The 14408-nt window shown below is 42.2% G+C and overlaps 1 protein-coding gene across 1 annotated transcript in view; it reads right to left on the bottom strand.

The window, feature by feature from the left end:
• DUPD1 (dual specificity phosphatase and pro isomerase domain containing 1) overlaps positions 1-11960 on the bottom strand; it is a 54551-nt gene extending 42591 nt beyond the window's left edge. The window contains exon 1 of the mRNA XM_006887563.1: positions 11764-11960. Within this exon, the coding sequence (XP_006887625.1) occupies positions 11764-11960 (197 nt within the window). The remainder of the gene's footprint in view (positions 1-11763) is intronic.
• Positions 11961-14408: the final 2448 nt, after the last annotated feature.

Here is a 14408-nt window from a genome sequence, read left to right as displayed (position 1 = left end):
TAAAGGGCCCCCTTGGCAGTAGGAAACACATAGACTATTATGCTATACCTTGTTTCTCACTGGCACTGGCTCTGCTTCTGCTGCCTTTAACTCCCATTCAGTGTCTCATGTTTTCTAGACTTATCTGTCATCCTCTTCCCCAGCAGTTCTCAAAGCAAGAGTCCCCAGACAATGCTTAACAGAATCTTTGGGAATGAAAGGAAGTGATTTATATTGTCTTCAACCCTCATTTGAAGCTGCTGTCAGTTAAAAAAGGCTGGGGTCAGACCAGGGTCTCGGGCTTCTTTCTCAGGCCACCTTGTCTCTGCCCACTGCCCAGTTGTGTCTGAATCAGCCTTGAAGCTTGGAGGTCCAGAGTCTAGTTTTTCTAATTCTTTCAGCATGTTAAATTGTTTATCTTGGCTGTGTCTTTACTTCATCTAGTCCGAATCCACCATCTGCTCATTAGAGAAAGATGGGCAAATTTCCTCCCCTGCAATTTATTGCCTCTAAACACCCACTGGAATATCAGCTATGAGTCAGTTCCAACCAGGTGGTGCACAACACAGCATATGACCATCAGGATTACAGGAAGACAACAACTGCACTGTGCAGATGACATAATCTTTCTTGCAGAAAATGACAATTAATTTGAAGCACTTATTAATGAAACTCAAAGACTTGAAGCACTTATTAATTAAAGCTTGAAGCACTTACTAATGAAGCTCAAAAAATTAATCCATTCTTCAGTAGGATTACACGTAAATAAAGGACATTAAAATCCTGACAATTTGACCAATAAATAGTATCATGGTAAGTAGAAAAAAGATTGTCAAGGATTTTCTTTTATTCAGATTCATGATCAACACCCATGGAAGCAGCAGTCAAGAATTCAGATTATGTATTGTATTAGGCAGGCAAATCTACAAAGGACGTCTATAAGTGCTAAAGAACAAGGATATCACCTTAAAGACTAAGGTGTATCTGAACCAAACTATGATATTTTCCATTACTTCATAGATATGTGAAAGTTGGACAATAGATAACAAAGACTGAAAAAAGAATTGATACTTTTGAATTGTATTTTTTAAATGGTATTGTGTGGAATATACCATGAACTGACAAAAGAACAAACAAATCTATCTTGGAAGAAGTACAGACACTTAGAAGCAAGGATGGTAAGACACTGCCTCACATATTTTGGGCATGTTATTAGGAGGGGTCAATAGCTGGAGGACATTGTGCTTGGAAAGGTAGAAGTCAGAGGGGGAAAAAAGAAAAGGAAAGAAGTCCCTCAATAAGATGGACTGACACAGTGACTGCATTAATGGAGTTAAACCCAACAGAGAAGGGGTGGATGGTGCAGGGTCGAGCAGGGGTTCATTCTATTGTGCTATATACATAAAGTTGCTCTAAGTCAAAGTCAGGACTCAGCCACACCTACAACACAACACAGGGCCAAACCACACCCTGAGAAAACAGATCAAGTCCAAACTTTCTGACATCTTGAGACCAAATACTTCCCTTCTTTTTGTTGGTTGGGTTTATCAGTACATGCACAACAAAAGGCTTGCCTCCCCCAGGAACCATGTCAGCTTGCTTGCCTTCACCTCACAGGAACACCAGGCCTGGAGATACCTGTCCCTGACTACACACACCAAGAGACTGTAGCCCCTTCTTGTCCAAAAACTTCAGCTCAGCCAGTGTGGGCTGTCTACCAACACTTGGGAGAATTTGGGGAAGACCAAGTGACTGCTTATGATCCCAAAAGCCAGATGTAGGAGACAATCACACACACACACACACACACACACCCCTCACTCTCGTGTCAATTCTGACTTGTGACACCCTCCATCAGTTTACAGGGCTACAAATCCTTACAGGAAGAAACTGCCCCATCTTCCTCCAGAAGTTGTTGTTGTTAAGTGCTGTCGAGTTGACTGCAACTCATAACAACCCTATGCACAACAGCTCTGAACCCTGCCCTGTCCTGAGTCAATCTCACTGTCAATGACACTTATCCCTATAACCCCAGTTACTGTATCAATCTGTCTCATCCCGGGTCATCTCTCCTACACTGTTCCTCCACTCTTCTGAGCATGATGTCCTTTTCCAAGGACTGGTCTCTCCTGGCCATGTGCCCAAAGGAAATGAGATGGAGCTTCAAAATCCTTGCCTCCAGTGAGCTTGGTTTCACCTTCTCTGGGACAGATCTGTTTGCTCCTCCAGAAGAGATTCCAGCAAACTCAAACCTCTGACTCTTTGGAAACAACTACTGATGTCATGAAAATGGGCAGATGCTTGTGGCCCTTACCGTTCAAGCCACAGACAACACTTGGCCTGGGCGCATACAATGCCCTCTATGTGGAGAGAGCAGGAAGAGTTCTCAATTAACTGTCTCAGCCAACCCTGGGAGGCTGCTCTGCCTAGGAATTTGCCATGGCTTTGATAGTAGCTATTTCCCCTCCTGCTGACTGTAGGGGGGAAAAGAAAGAAAAAGAATTTTGCTAAGCAAATGAAAGATGTGAATGAGATTAGAGGGAGAATATTTCAATTACAGAAATGTAGTGCTTTCAAGCATTGTCAAGCACTTTTGAAGTACCCATTTAGGAACTGCTGATTGATAAGAGACCATGAATCATTCTTATCTCATCACTGATGCTAGTGTCTGCTCTCTGGAGGGCAATACTTGGTTAACCTAATTTAAATCTAATTTGAATGACTTAAAAGTAATAAAACAAGTATGTGCTTGAACCTAATAAAGCCTAATTTATTTAATAGGATATTTCTTAAAGAGTTTTATGTTGGCGCTGGAAGGCACCTTTGAAATCATCTCTTTATTTTACAAATAAGGGAATTGAGTCCTAGAACAATACGATGCTTTGCCAAAGGCCAAGCCTCATTAGTAGCCATGTGGACTGAGTGCTCTGCTTCCTGCTGATCCTACAAATCCCACTCACAGCAAATTCAGACCCCCTGCCAAATTGTGGACAGGAGTCTCTGTCATTAAAATGTACTCACTAAAAGGACATCAGTTCAAATCCTACCAGAGGTGCCTTCCAGGAAAGACCTGGAGAATGACTTCCCGAGGGAAACCTTATGGGATACAATTCTTCTTTACACACTTGGGGTCACAATACGTGGGGATTGACATGATGACATTGACATTGACTTTCACCACTATGCAAATAGTACAGGATTTTGTTTTGTTTGTTCACCATGGAGTTGGAACCCACCCATAGCTGACCCTCTGGCAGGTTTTTTAGAGGCTGTTTAATCACAGAAGAGAAGATTGCCCAGCCTTCTTCCTCAGAGCAGTGGATGGATTAGAACTTTGTGCCTTTGGCATTGCAGTTCAGCTTCTTACCACTAGGCCACCAGGACTATGATAAATAGAACTCTGACATAGGGATTGGTCAGTTTTGTCATCCAGGTTTAAGGTGAGTGGGCTCCAAAAACAGCAAACAGGAATCTCTGGCATCAAGAAAGAAACAGAGAGAACCGGCACCCTTTGGGCTTGAGATTTCTGTGTGAGGTGAGTGAGACTGGAAAATGGAGTAAGACCAAGACATGGCCGATTAGAGGGTAGTCCAGCAGCAGTGGCAGCAGGAAAAGTAGAGGTAGCAGAGAACCAGAGGCCAGCATGGAACTGAGCTGAGCCAGGTCTGTCAACTCCGTAGAGCCACGCGCCTTCAGATTCAGGCTTACTGTGTGGATGTGGCACAGTCTGCATTATGCAGATGACACAACCATGCTTGCTGAAACTGAGGAGGACCTGAAGTGCTTGCTGCAGAGGGTCAAGGACTGCAGCCTCCAATATGGACTGAGGCTCAATGTCAAGAAGACAAAGATTCTCACCACTGGGCCAATTGGAAGCGTCAGGATGAATGGTGAAGAGATTGAGATTGTTCACAGCTTTAGTTTGCTTGGCTCCATAGTCAACACTCTTGGCACCAGTATCCAGAAAATTAAAAGGCGCATTGCCATGGAAAAGTCTGCTGTTAGGGACCTCTCCAAAGTACTGAAGAGCAATGGTGTCTCTCTGGAGACTAAGATGCGTCTGATACAGGCCATGGCCTTTGCAGTCACTTGTGCATCAGCGTTGGACAATGACCAAGGAGGATAGAAGGAGAATTAATGCCTTTGAGCTGTGGTGCTGGAGAAGAGTATTGAGAGTACCATGGACTGCTAGGAAAACAAACAGATTCATCCTGGAAGGGGTTAAACAGCGTGGCTCCTGGGAGGCAAGGATTCTGAGGCTCCGTCTGACATACTTTGGACATGTTGTAAGGATAGACGGGTCCTTGGAGAAGGATATCATGCTTGGAAGGGTGGAGGGACAGCGCAGGAGGGGAAGGCCCTCTATGAGGTGGATTGATTCAGTGACTGTGTAATCAGGATGGGAGTGTCAGAGACAGTGTGATTGGCACAGGACAGAGCAGAGTTTAGGGCTGTTGTACATAGGGTCGCTATGAGTTGCAAGTGACTCAATGGCACATAACAACAACAACAAAGGAGCTTTGTAATACATGAACCATGTCTGGGAAACTGAGGGTCAGAGAGAGGTCTATCTGTAAGCCACCTAAGAAGTGAATCATAGCCTGAGTGTTTTATTCCTGAAATGTAATCTGCCCCTAATAAATGCAAGTATTGTCTGTTGAATTCTATGTGTTCATTGTAAAGAATTCTTGAACAGAGTTATCGAGTAGTGATAGATGTGGAAGGGACCATGGGTGTAGGAATCATTAGGAGAAGATGTGGAGCATAGAAGGGGGCTTATCTGACCTCACTGGAACCAGCTTCAGGCTGATGATGTTCTTAATGGGGATTCTTCTGGTGACATTGGAACTCAGAAGCTAGTACCCCCATGCCTGCCAATCTGAGTGAAACGGCAGTTCTGTGCTCTTTGCCACTTGTACTGTTAGAGTGAAGAAACTTCTCAGCAACCAGACTGCTAACATTCGCGGATATGCCTATGATGCTCTGATGGGGTTGCAGTTACTATGAAGTGATCCAGAGGACTTCAGAAGGACTTCAGTGTCACCAGTGTACTCCATCTCCTCAAAAAGAAAGAGGCTTTGCGTTGTGGTGAGGAAATGGAGAAGAACTGACCACAGAGAGTTCACACTACCTGTAGTCACACACGGAGCGTGATTAAGGAGGTTTACACTGGGCTATCATTACTAGATGAGGTCTGTGTACACTCTCTTCCTCATCAATGCTGTTATTCAGGACAGTGGGTCTCTTGTTGAAATCCAGAATTTTTGGGGGGTGGGGGCGGAGAAAACCTCCGTAGTGTTTCAATGAGACTAGATCTTATTTTTTCAGTCTCACAAGCAAAGAAAGAAGAGTTAATTCTTGAAGGAAATGACAGTGAACTTATAAAAAAAACCAACTGCTTTAACTCAGCAAGCCATGACAGCTCAAAGAAAGATGTTTAAAAATTCTGGGTTTGATGGCCATGTCTAAAAAAGAAACCAAAAAGATGATGGAAACGATCTAAGAGTTGTCCGACTATGGAATCAAGACTTGGTGGGTTTTAAAAGATGTAATAAATTTATAGATTAATAAAATGTGAATATGGAACCAGTTCAGAGCTTTTATAGCTAGTAAATTCTTTAATAAGACCAGGAAACAAAGGCAACCTGGACTGTTCCCAGTTGGGATATAACCTCCACGGATTGCATTGGCAGATGAATTAATTGCCATGTCAGTAAACATTTGAGTCACCCTGACCTTGTTAGATGGGAGGTGAGCAGATGTCAGGGCCAATATTGGGCTAAATGGACTTTAGGCTCCTCTTCCAGCTGGGCATATAAGTAATGCACCCCTGGCACAGAGCTGGTTTTGACTCTGTGTGTCATTCTTTATGGGATTAGATTAGGCAGAGTTGGAATGAGTTTAAAAGCATTGACATTTCCTTAAGTGAAAGATGCAAGTTTATGATCAAATGTCAAGTAGACAAGAATGTCTTATTGCATCAACCCTACTGTTAGGAATTCATTTGGCCAGAACATATCTATTCTGCCCAAGATACTCTCAGCGGTTCCCTGAAAGTCCCCTACTCAGCCCTCCAAACTTCCATAAGCTCTCCCTGACTCACCTTCCCAGACTTCTTGTTGTAAGGTGTGTCGAGTACAGCTCATAACGACCCTATGAACAGATCTGAACCCTGTCCTATCTATGCCATCCTCAGAATCTCTGACACACTCTTGACCACTCAAGTAACAGTAATTAATGAAAAATAGTAACATTTACATTTGGGTGTTACTTTTGTTATCTACAAAATAATATGTAATATGCAACCTATAATATGCAGATGACAATCTTACTTGCTGAAAGTGAAGAAGACTTGAAGTACTTACTGATGAAAATAAAACTCTATAGTCTTCAGTATGCCTTATACCTCAACCATAAACAAAACAAAAATCCTTGAACTGAACCAAAATCAACATCGTGATAAATGGAGAAAAGATTGAAGTTGTCACAATTTTAATTTTACTTGGCCCCACAAGCAATACCCATGGAAGCAGTTGTCAAGAAATTAGATGACTATTGCTTTGAGCAAATTGATCACGTCAAATGGCATATGCTTCAGGGAAATCTACAATCAAGTACTTCTTTGCACCATTTTAGAGTTAAAAAGCAAAGCTATCACTTCAAGGACTAAGGTACACCTGAGCCAAGCCATGATGTTTTTATTTGCCTCTTATGCCTCTGGTGGCCTAGTGGTAAGAAGCTGCACTGAAATCCCAAAGGTTTGGATCAACCTTCACGGGACACAGATGGGCATCTCCTCCCAGGCAATTAAAGTGCCTCTGAAAATCCACTGGAGGGTCAGCTATGAGTCAGTTCTGACTCAACGACACACAACAGGAACAACTTTTCAAGTGAAAGTTGGACAATGAATAACTGAAACCATAAGTAAAGAAGTGATTCTTTTAAATTATAATGTTGTGGAGACTATTGGAAAATGCATCCATAGGGTTCAGACGAGGCCGGGTGTTACTTGTCCAGTATCATAAACCCAGAAAGATGAGTTAATTCTTGAAGGAAACAATATTGAACGTGTGTCATATCCAGTTGCTTTACTTCAGTCAGCCAGGACAGTTGAAAACCTGGGCTGCCAGGAGAACAAACAAGTCTGTTCTGGAAGTACAGGCAGAGTGCTCCTTACGGGGCAGAGGGTGACACTTGTCTGGTGTACTTCAGGCATGCTCTTAGGGGGGGCCCATTTCCTGGAAAAGGAACTCTGTTTGGTAACATAGAGGGTCAGCTAAAAAGAGGAAGACTCTCAGCAAGATGAGTCAATACATGGTGGCAACCATGGGCTTAAACAAGTGAAGGACTGAGTAGGGTGCCTGACCAGCCAGTGTTTCTTCTCTTACATGAAGGGCCACTATGAGTCAGAACCAAACAGACAGCACCTAACAGCACACTGCCTCTGAGTCATGGTCAATGCAACGGCACACAATAATAACGACAAAGTAAATCTATACAGCAGCAGGCAAAAAAATGATCCCTCTTCACCTCGTTGCCATTGAGTCAGAAACAGCTCACAGCTGACCATCCCCTGGGTTTCCAAGAATGTAAATAAACAGCATGGGAGGAGACTGTACATCTGTCTTCTGCAGACCCTGGGGGATTCAGGCCACCACAGAGGTATGGCCTTTGGATTAAGAGTAATTCCCAACAGACCCAGCAGAGCTCACATCAGTAATTTCTTAACTGACTTGTGGTTTTTATTTTCTGCCAACAAAACTGTCAATATCCCTGAAAGGAGCTGCTTATCAGCCTAGATCCAGAAACTGGCCCATCATGTTCATATAACACAAGACAGAGAGATGAGGGTGAAGTCTCTCTCAGGGAGGAGTGATAGGGAATGGCAAAGGACACACTGACAAAGAAGATTAATCAGAACTGGCTTTGACAAGCACTGTGGCATTTGGACAAGAACAAACTGGGAGGAGGGTAGAGAGAATGGTGCAGCGGTGAATGAATGGAAACCCAAAATCTCTGTAAATGTTTATGAAAATTAATAAAATATAATTATAGAAAGAAAAAAAACCATGTTAATTGAATAGTGTTAAAAGTTTAAAAAAAAAAAAAAAGACAGAGAGATGAATCATTAAGTTATAGGCCCCTGGATGTTGGAACCATGTTCTGTCGCAGCACAACTAAGTTGACTACACAGTGGTAGAATGTGGGTCTACGTTAGATTTTTAGAAAGTGTACTTTCTACCACATTCACCCCGATGTTCAAAATAAATTACTGTATTTATTCTCATGCCCATGTCTTTTCTTATCCTATTCCTATTCCTGGAATTCTGTTGAAATCCTACCCATCTTCTCAAGGTCAGCTTGGGATGTAACTCATCTGTGGCTCTTTCTTGGTCTGTGGTAGTACCAAGCACATGATGAGCATTTCATTAATTATGTGCCAGATACTACTCTAAGTACACTCTTTGTTTCCATTCATTGTGTCTTCATTCTGTGATATAAATCCTGTTATCATTACCATATAAGGTAAAGAGAGATACACTTACTTATCCAGGATCATACATTTGACACTAAAAGGAATTTCAACTTAGGTGAGCCTCGAAAACATATGCTAAGTGAAAGAATACAGGCCCAGAAGGCTGTATATTGTGTGAATCCATACGTGAAATGTCTAGAACAAACAAGCTAGTGACTGAAGGGAAATTAGAACTGACTTGTCAGTGGGTATAGGACTTCTTTATGAGGTTATAGTCAGAGTTTATAGTTTTGCAGCTCTGAATATACTGTTATTGTTGTTCTGTGCCATCTATTTGACTATGGCTCATATAGAGACCCTATGAGTTCCAAATCCCTGCCCTATTATCTTGAGTTAATTTCATCGTCTCTGATACACCTAAGTCATCCTCTCCTGCACTGACTCTCTATCCTTCCAAGCATGATGTCCTTCTAGAACCCAGTAAATTGTGTGCCATGGAGTCAGAACTGACCGATAGCAGACCCTCTGGCAGGTTTTCAGAGGCAGTAATCACATAAGAGGAGATTGCCCACCCCTCTACCACAGAACAGCTGACGGCCTTGAACTGCGAACCTTTGGGACTGCAGCTCAGCTTCTTGCCACTAGGCCGCCAGAGCTCCCTAAATTGTATGGTGTATCAGCAAGCTATTACTAAAATAAATAGTACAGAGAATTCCTAAATATCTGTCATGTTGTTGTTGTTGTTATGTGCTATCAAGTTCCCTGCGACTCATAGCGACCCTAAACCTTGCTCTATCCTGTGCCAATCCCACTGTCTCCGACACTCCTACTCCCATTACACAGTCACTAAATCAATCCATCTCATCAAGGGTCTTCCTCTCCTGTGCCGTCCCTCCACCCTCCCAAGCATGACGTCCCTCTCCAAGGACTGGTCCCTCCTTGCAATATGTCCAAAGTATGTCATGTAGTTTTCTCTAATATTAGCAAGTGGGAAATGACTAGCGAAATAGTGGAATAAGTAACTATTCTATGGAATATTAAAAATGCAAAATATATAACATTATTGGGTTAAGGAACTCTGATATGTAGTCTGCAAGGACTTGTACTGTTAACCCAAAGGCTACACTTCTCTGCTGGTTCACGTCCACCAACTGTTCTGTGGGAGGAAGGTAAGCAATCACCTCCTGTGCGGTTTACAGCTCCTGAAATCTGTTGAAGGATCAGCCATGAGTCCGTTCTGACTCGACAACAATGAGTTATCTGGTTGGATGTTTTTAAAAATAGTATGGGGAGGTTGTTGATGTTAAAAATTTAGGGAATGGCAAAGGACACACCGACAAAGGAGATTAATCAGAACTGACTTTGACAAGCACTGTGGCAATTGGACAATTAAAACAGACATTCGGATGGCGGGGAAGAAGAACAAACTGGGGAGGAGGGTGGAGAGAATGGTGCGGCAATGAAGGAGTAAAAGCCCAGAATCCCTGTGAATGTTCATTGAAACTAATAAAATTTAATAATAATTAAAAAAATTTATTTAAAAGAAATGAAAAGCCATACACATACATTAAAGAATTACACGTGTGCATGTAAATTTAATATTGGTTGTTCAGTGGTAGAATTGAGAGAGGACAATGAGTTCATTCCATTTGCTTTTATACTCCATTTAGTTTAATTTGGTATAAAAGTGCATGTTAATTTTTGTAATTTCCAAAAGTTTAAAAATGTATGAGAAATACAAATTCAGTCCTGGATTTTCCTCTTGCTGCACAAAGATCTAATTGTAATCAGCAAGATAATTTAAAATCACATATTCAGGGGTCTGAAGGTTTTTGTTGGAGAGATGGATGGAGCAGAAAGTCCTGGGGGAAGGAGAGGGGAATAGAAGTGGTGGTAGGACAAAGGCCTCTGGCTTGGACTGAGCTGCATTTGAAATCTAAGCTCTCTGTCATCTATTGGTCCACAGGACCAATTTGGTCAGTTACTTTTCATGTTGTTATTAGGTGCTATCAACTCATAACAACCCTGTGCACGACAGATTGAAACCCTACACCATCCTCACAATATCCATTGTGCTTACAAGTTCATCGTTGCACTCAGTGTGTCAGTCCATCTCCTTGAGGGGCTTCCTCTCCTTTTCTGAGGGCTCTTCCCTACTGACAACATGCCCAAAATATGTGAGACAAACTGTCACCATCCTCACTTCTGTTGAGCACCCTGGCAACACTTCGTCCATGACAACGACCTTCATTTCTTTGTCTTTATAATACAAGTGATTGCACGACTCCTTCCACTGGGCTGTTGGAGAATAAGTGTGAGCTATTACATTCAAAATGCTTAGGGCAATGCCTAGTTCAACAGTACTTAGCACGCTGCTGTTGTGTACTATCCAGCTGGGACTAACTCATAATTGACCCTTCAGCCGTTTTCAGAGGAAGTAAATCACACATAAGGAGATTGTCCATCTTTCTCCTATGGAACAGCTGGTGGATTCAAACCAGGTACATTTGGGTTGGCAGCGCAATTCCTTACCATGAAGCCACCAGAGCTCTGACGCACTACTTAGCATAGTGTTTGGTAAATGACAGCCATTATTATTATTTACAGTGGACATTTCCCAGTTGTCTGAGAAGTGGGAAATGATGGGTATAAAAATCTAGAGTGTTTGTGAAAAACAATATATTCAAACTTTGTAAATGATAATTTTTAAAAAGGCTTTGTACACATTAAAAAAATCTACGGGAATGGGACCTCATCTCTGCTAGGCCTACAGTACATTCCAACATCTAGACTGATGTGTTCCTCAGTCACCAAACTAAGAATCGTTTTTCTTTTTGGCATTATTATTGCTAGCTAAAGGCCGCATTTCCAGCCTCCCTTGCAGCTAGGGACAATAAAAGTGTTGAGTAGAATTTTCCTTTGGAAAAGTGTCCCTTTACTCTTTCCCTTCCTGCTGTCTGGTTCCTATAGTTCTGACTAGAACTCTAGCACTCAAACTTTTCAGGAAGGAAGCCAATGCCACCCAACAGTAGAGCAGAAACATAGCAACTGGAGTCCCTGGTGATTTTCAATGCCAGCCCCAGCCCACTCTCCTCTAGACTTCTTTTATGAGAGAGAAAAAGAAATCTCTGTCTTGTTTAGCCCCTTTTCTGAGTTTGGTGTAACATGAAGACAAACCAGTTGTAACTGATAGAGTTCACAGCACAGACTTAATCTAAAAAGCAAAAGCTCTGTCCTAGAGAGTAGTGAAGTGTGGAAGCTGGATAAGGGGAACCTGGATTCTCCTGGGTGAGCCTAGAGGCACTTACTCATCGCCAATGTAGAGCTTGGGCCAGACCTCATTGACGTGGGTGTACTGGGGACTGCCCTTCCAGAAGAGACGCTCCAGCTCAAAGGCTCCAGGGGTACAGTAGTCCTCTGCCTCCCCCTCCTCCTCGTTGAGCGATGACCTCTTGGCAGATGGGTAGGCATTTTTGAGGCTGGTCTTTGGTTCTCTGGATGTCATCTTAGAGCCAAAGGATTTTCTTTCCTTTCTGCAGCTGGTCATGAGAGAGGGTCGGGATTTGGGTTAGCAGGGGACATAAAGGTGGGAATAAGTTAGTCTCAAAATTTGGCCAGCATTTCCCTAGCCTACTGTGCTCCTCTTTTATCTTTCTATCCTGCACAAGGAGACGGGACAGCTAAACTTCCCAACATTCCAGTCTCTTCCAGAGCAAACAGCAGAAAGAGTAAGGGAGCCTCTGAGACAGGTCAAGGAGGATAGTTGGTAGACCTAAAACACCCCTGAGAAGTCTTTGATGCAACCCTCTTTCATCACCTTCCTTCTAGATTTTTACCTGCTTTGGCTCCAATTCTGTCCTTTAGCTGCCTGTAATTTAACTTGTTTAGGCCATTTAGAATAAAACTAGGAATGTCCAGAAGCTTGCAGGCATTCCAGTCCTTTGGCACAATGAACACCTGTGAGAAGCAACCAGCCAGCAGAATGGCACACCTCTGAAGCCAGAGTCTGAGCAGCCGCCCTTGCCCTCAGGCCTGCAGAAGGCATGGGAGGAGGGAAGGATGGGACAGAGGGTTAGTTAACTTGATAGGACAGTTGAAGTCAGTGAGCTAGGAAGCTGTGTTTGCAGAATGACATGGTATTTGGAGAGCTTGACAGACTTTGCTAGTGGAGTTTTCCGGTGGAAAGAGTCCCCAAAGAAATTAATCTACTGTGGGATTAGGCAGTATGTGTTCCTTGTGCTGAGCAAATGGTCAACTCACAATCCTGCAGCCTGGGACAGAAAGCTGCACTTCCCTCTGAGACTGGAGGGAAGGTGGAGGGCGGAATGACTGACAGACAGGCAGGTGAGTGACAAGGGCAAAAATTATTTAACAGATACTCTTAAAGCTTAACTTTTGTGCTAAGCATGCTTTCAAATGCTTTATAATTATTAATTGTTTAATCTTCTTAACACTCTATGAGATAAGCATGAAGAAAATAGTAAATTGAGGCTGTGGCACATGGCCTTAATCTTCTGAGAGAAAAGAACTACTTAGAGCAAGGGAGATGAGGATGCCCTGTGAGAAATATGAGAGTGTCATTTAACAACTGGTACTTTCAAAGCTTTTTAAAATCAAAACCCAAAGTCACTGCCCTAGAGTTGATTCTGGTTCCCTTACAGCTTCAGAAACCTCCATTGGTATGCTGAGGCTGTTAATATTCATGAGAGGAGACTGTCCCCTTCTTTCTCCCAACGAGTGCTATTGTGGTTAAGTGCCAACAAGTGTAACTCACAGCGATGCTATGAACATCAGAACTGAATGCTGTCCTATCTTGCGCCATCCTCATCGTCACTCACACACTTGAATCTTTTGCTGCAGTCACTGTGTTGATCTATCTCGTTAAGGGTCTTCCTCGCTAGTGGCTTTTTTCAAACCTCCAATCTTTCAATCAGTAGCCCAACACATTATGCACTGTGCCACCAGGAATCCTTTCAAAGATGATTCTACAACTTGAAGAAATTCTTACTTGTAAAAAAAAAAAAAAAAGAAAAAAGGAAGGACAGAAATTTTAACATTAACAATAAAAATAACTGCAATGGATTGTAGTAATGAGTACTACCTACCAAACATTCAAATCATGCGATAATACTTAAAGCAAAATCAGACTGTTCTTTAGTACAAGATCATGCCAAGTAACCAAGTCATCATGAAGACAGATAAATAAAGTGAACTATCACCACCACCACCAATCTGATGAAAAGACAGAGGACAGAACAGAGAATTAGAGAGGGATGAGAAACTTTTCACCTCCAAGAAAGAAGAGGACTTGGGATCCCTTCATTGGTAATCTTCTAGACCTTGAAGAAAACTGATGCCAAGTCACTTGGGAGTCTTCAAGCAAAGCTGAGTTGTTGAAAGCAGGCAAGAACCTTTCCTCAAGGAGAAAGCCTTTCCCTAGAGCTAATGCCCATATATACTTGTTATCTTCTGAACTGACAATAAATGTGTGGTACTTAAAGTAAAAATAATTAATAATAAAAATGGTATTTGCAATGAATAAATTATTGATTGTACAAAATTCTGTCATTCTAGCTCCAGTTTCATTTCTGTCACAAAATCTATGTTTTCTTACTACTGATCCTTCTTCCTTGTTCCAACTTTTGCATTCCCATGACATATTATTATTAATGCATCTTAGCTGCATGTTTAATCAACATCCAACAGTAAAAGTTGTTAAAAACCTTCTAATTCTCCTCTTTGGCTTTGGTGTTGGTGAATATATCCATCCTGTTGCTCTCAACATTTCAAGATGTATCTAGAAATGATCTTTTTAACTGAGTGTGACTGCTTTTCCTCCCCTTTCCATTTCTAGTGTGGTAGATCATGTGATGAGCTGACTAAAAATCTCCCATGTTAATCCAGCTCATTTTTGCTAACACTAGTATGTCATTATTTATGCATTCGAGGAAAT

Source organism: Elephantulus edwardii, unplaced genomic scaffold, assembly GCF_000299155.1.
Source record: "Elephantulus edwardii isolate Elephantulus edwardi_28Jun2011 unplaced genomic scaffold, EleEdw1.0 scaffold00058, whole genome shotgun sequence".
NCBI lineage: Eukaryota > Metazoa > Chordata > Mammalia > Macroscelidea > Macroscelididae > Elephantulus > Elephantulus edwardii.
This window is presented reverse-complemented; position numbering and strand designations above follow the sequence as displayed.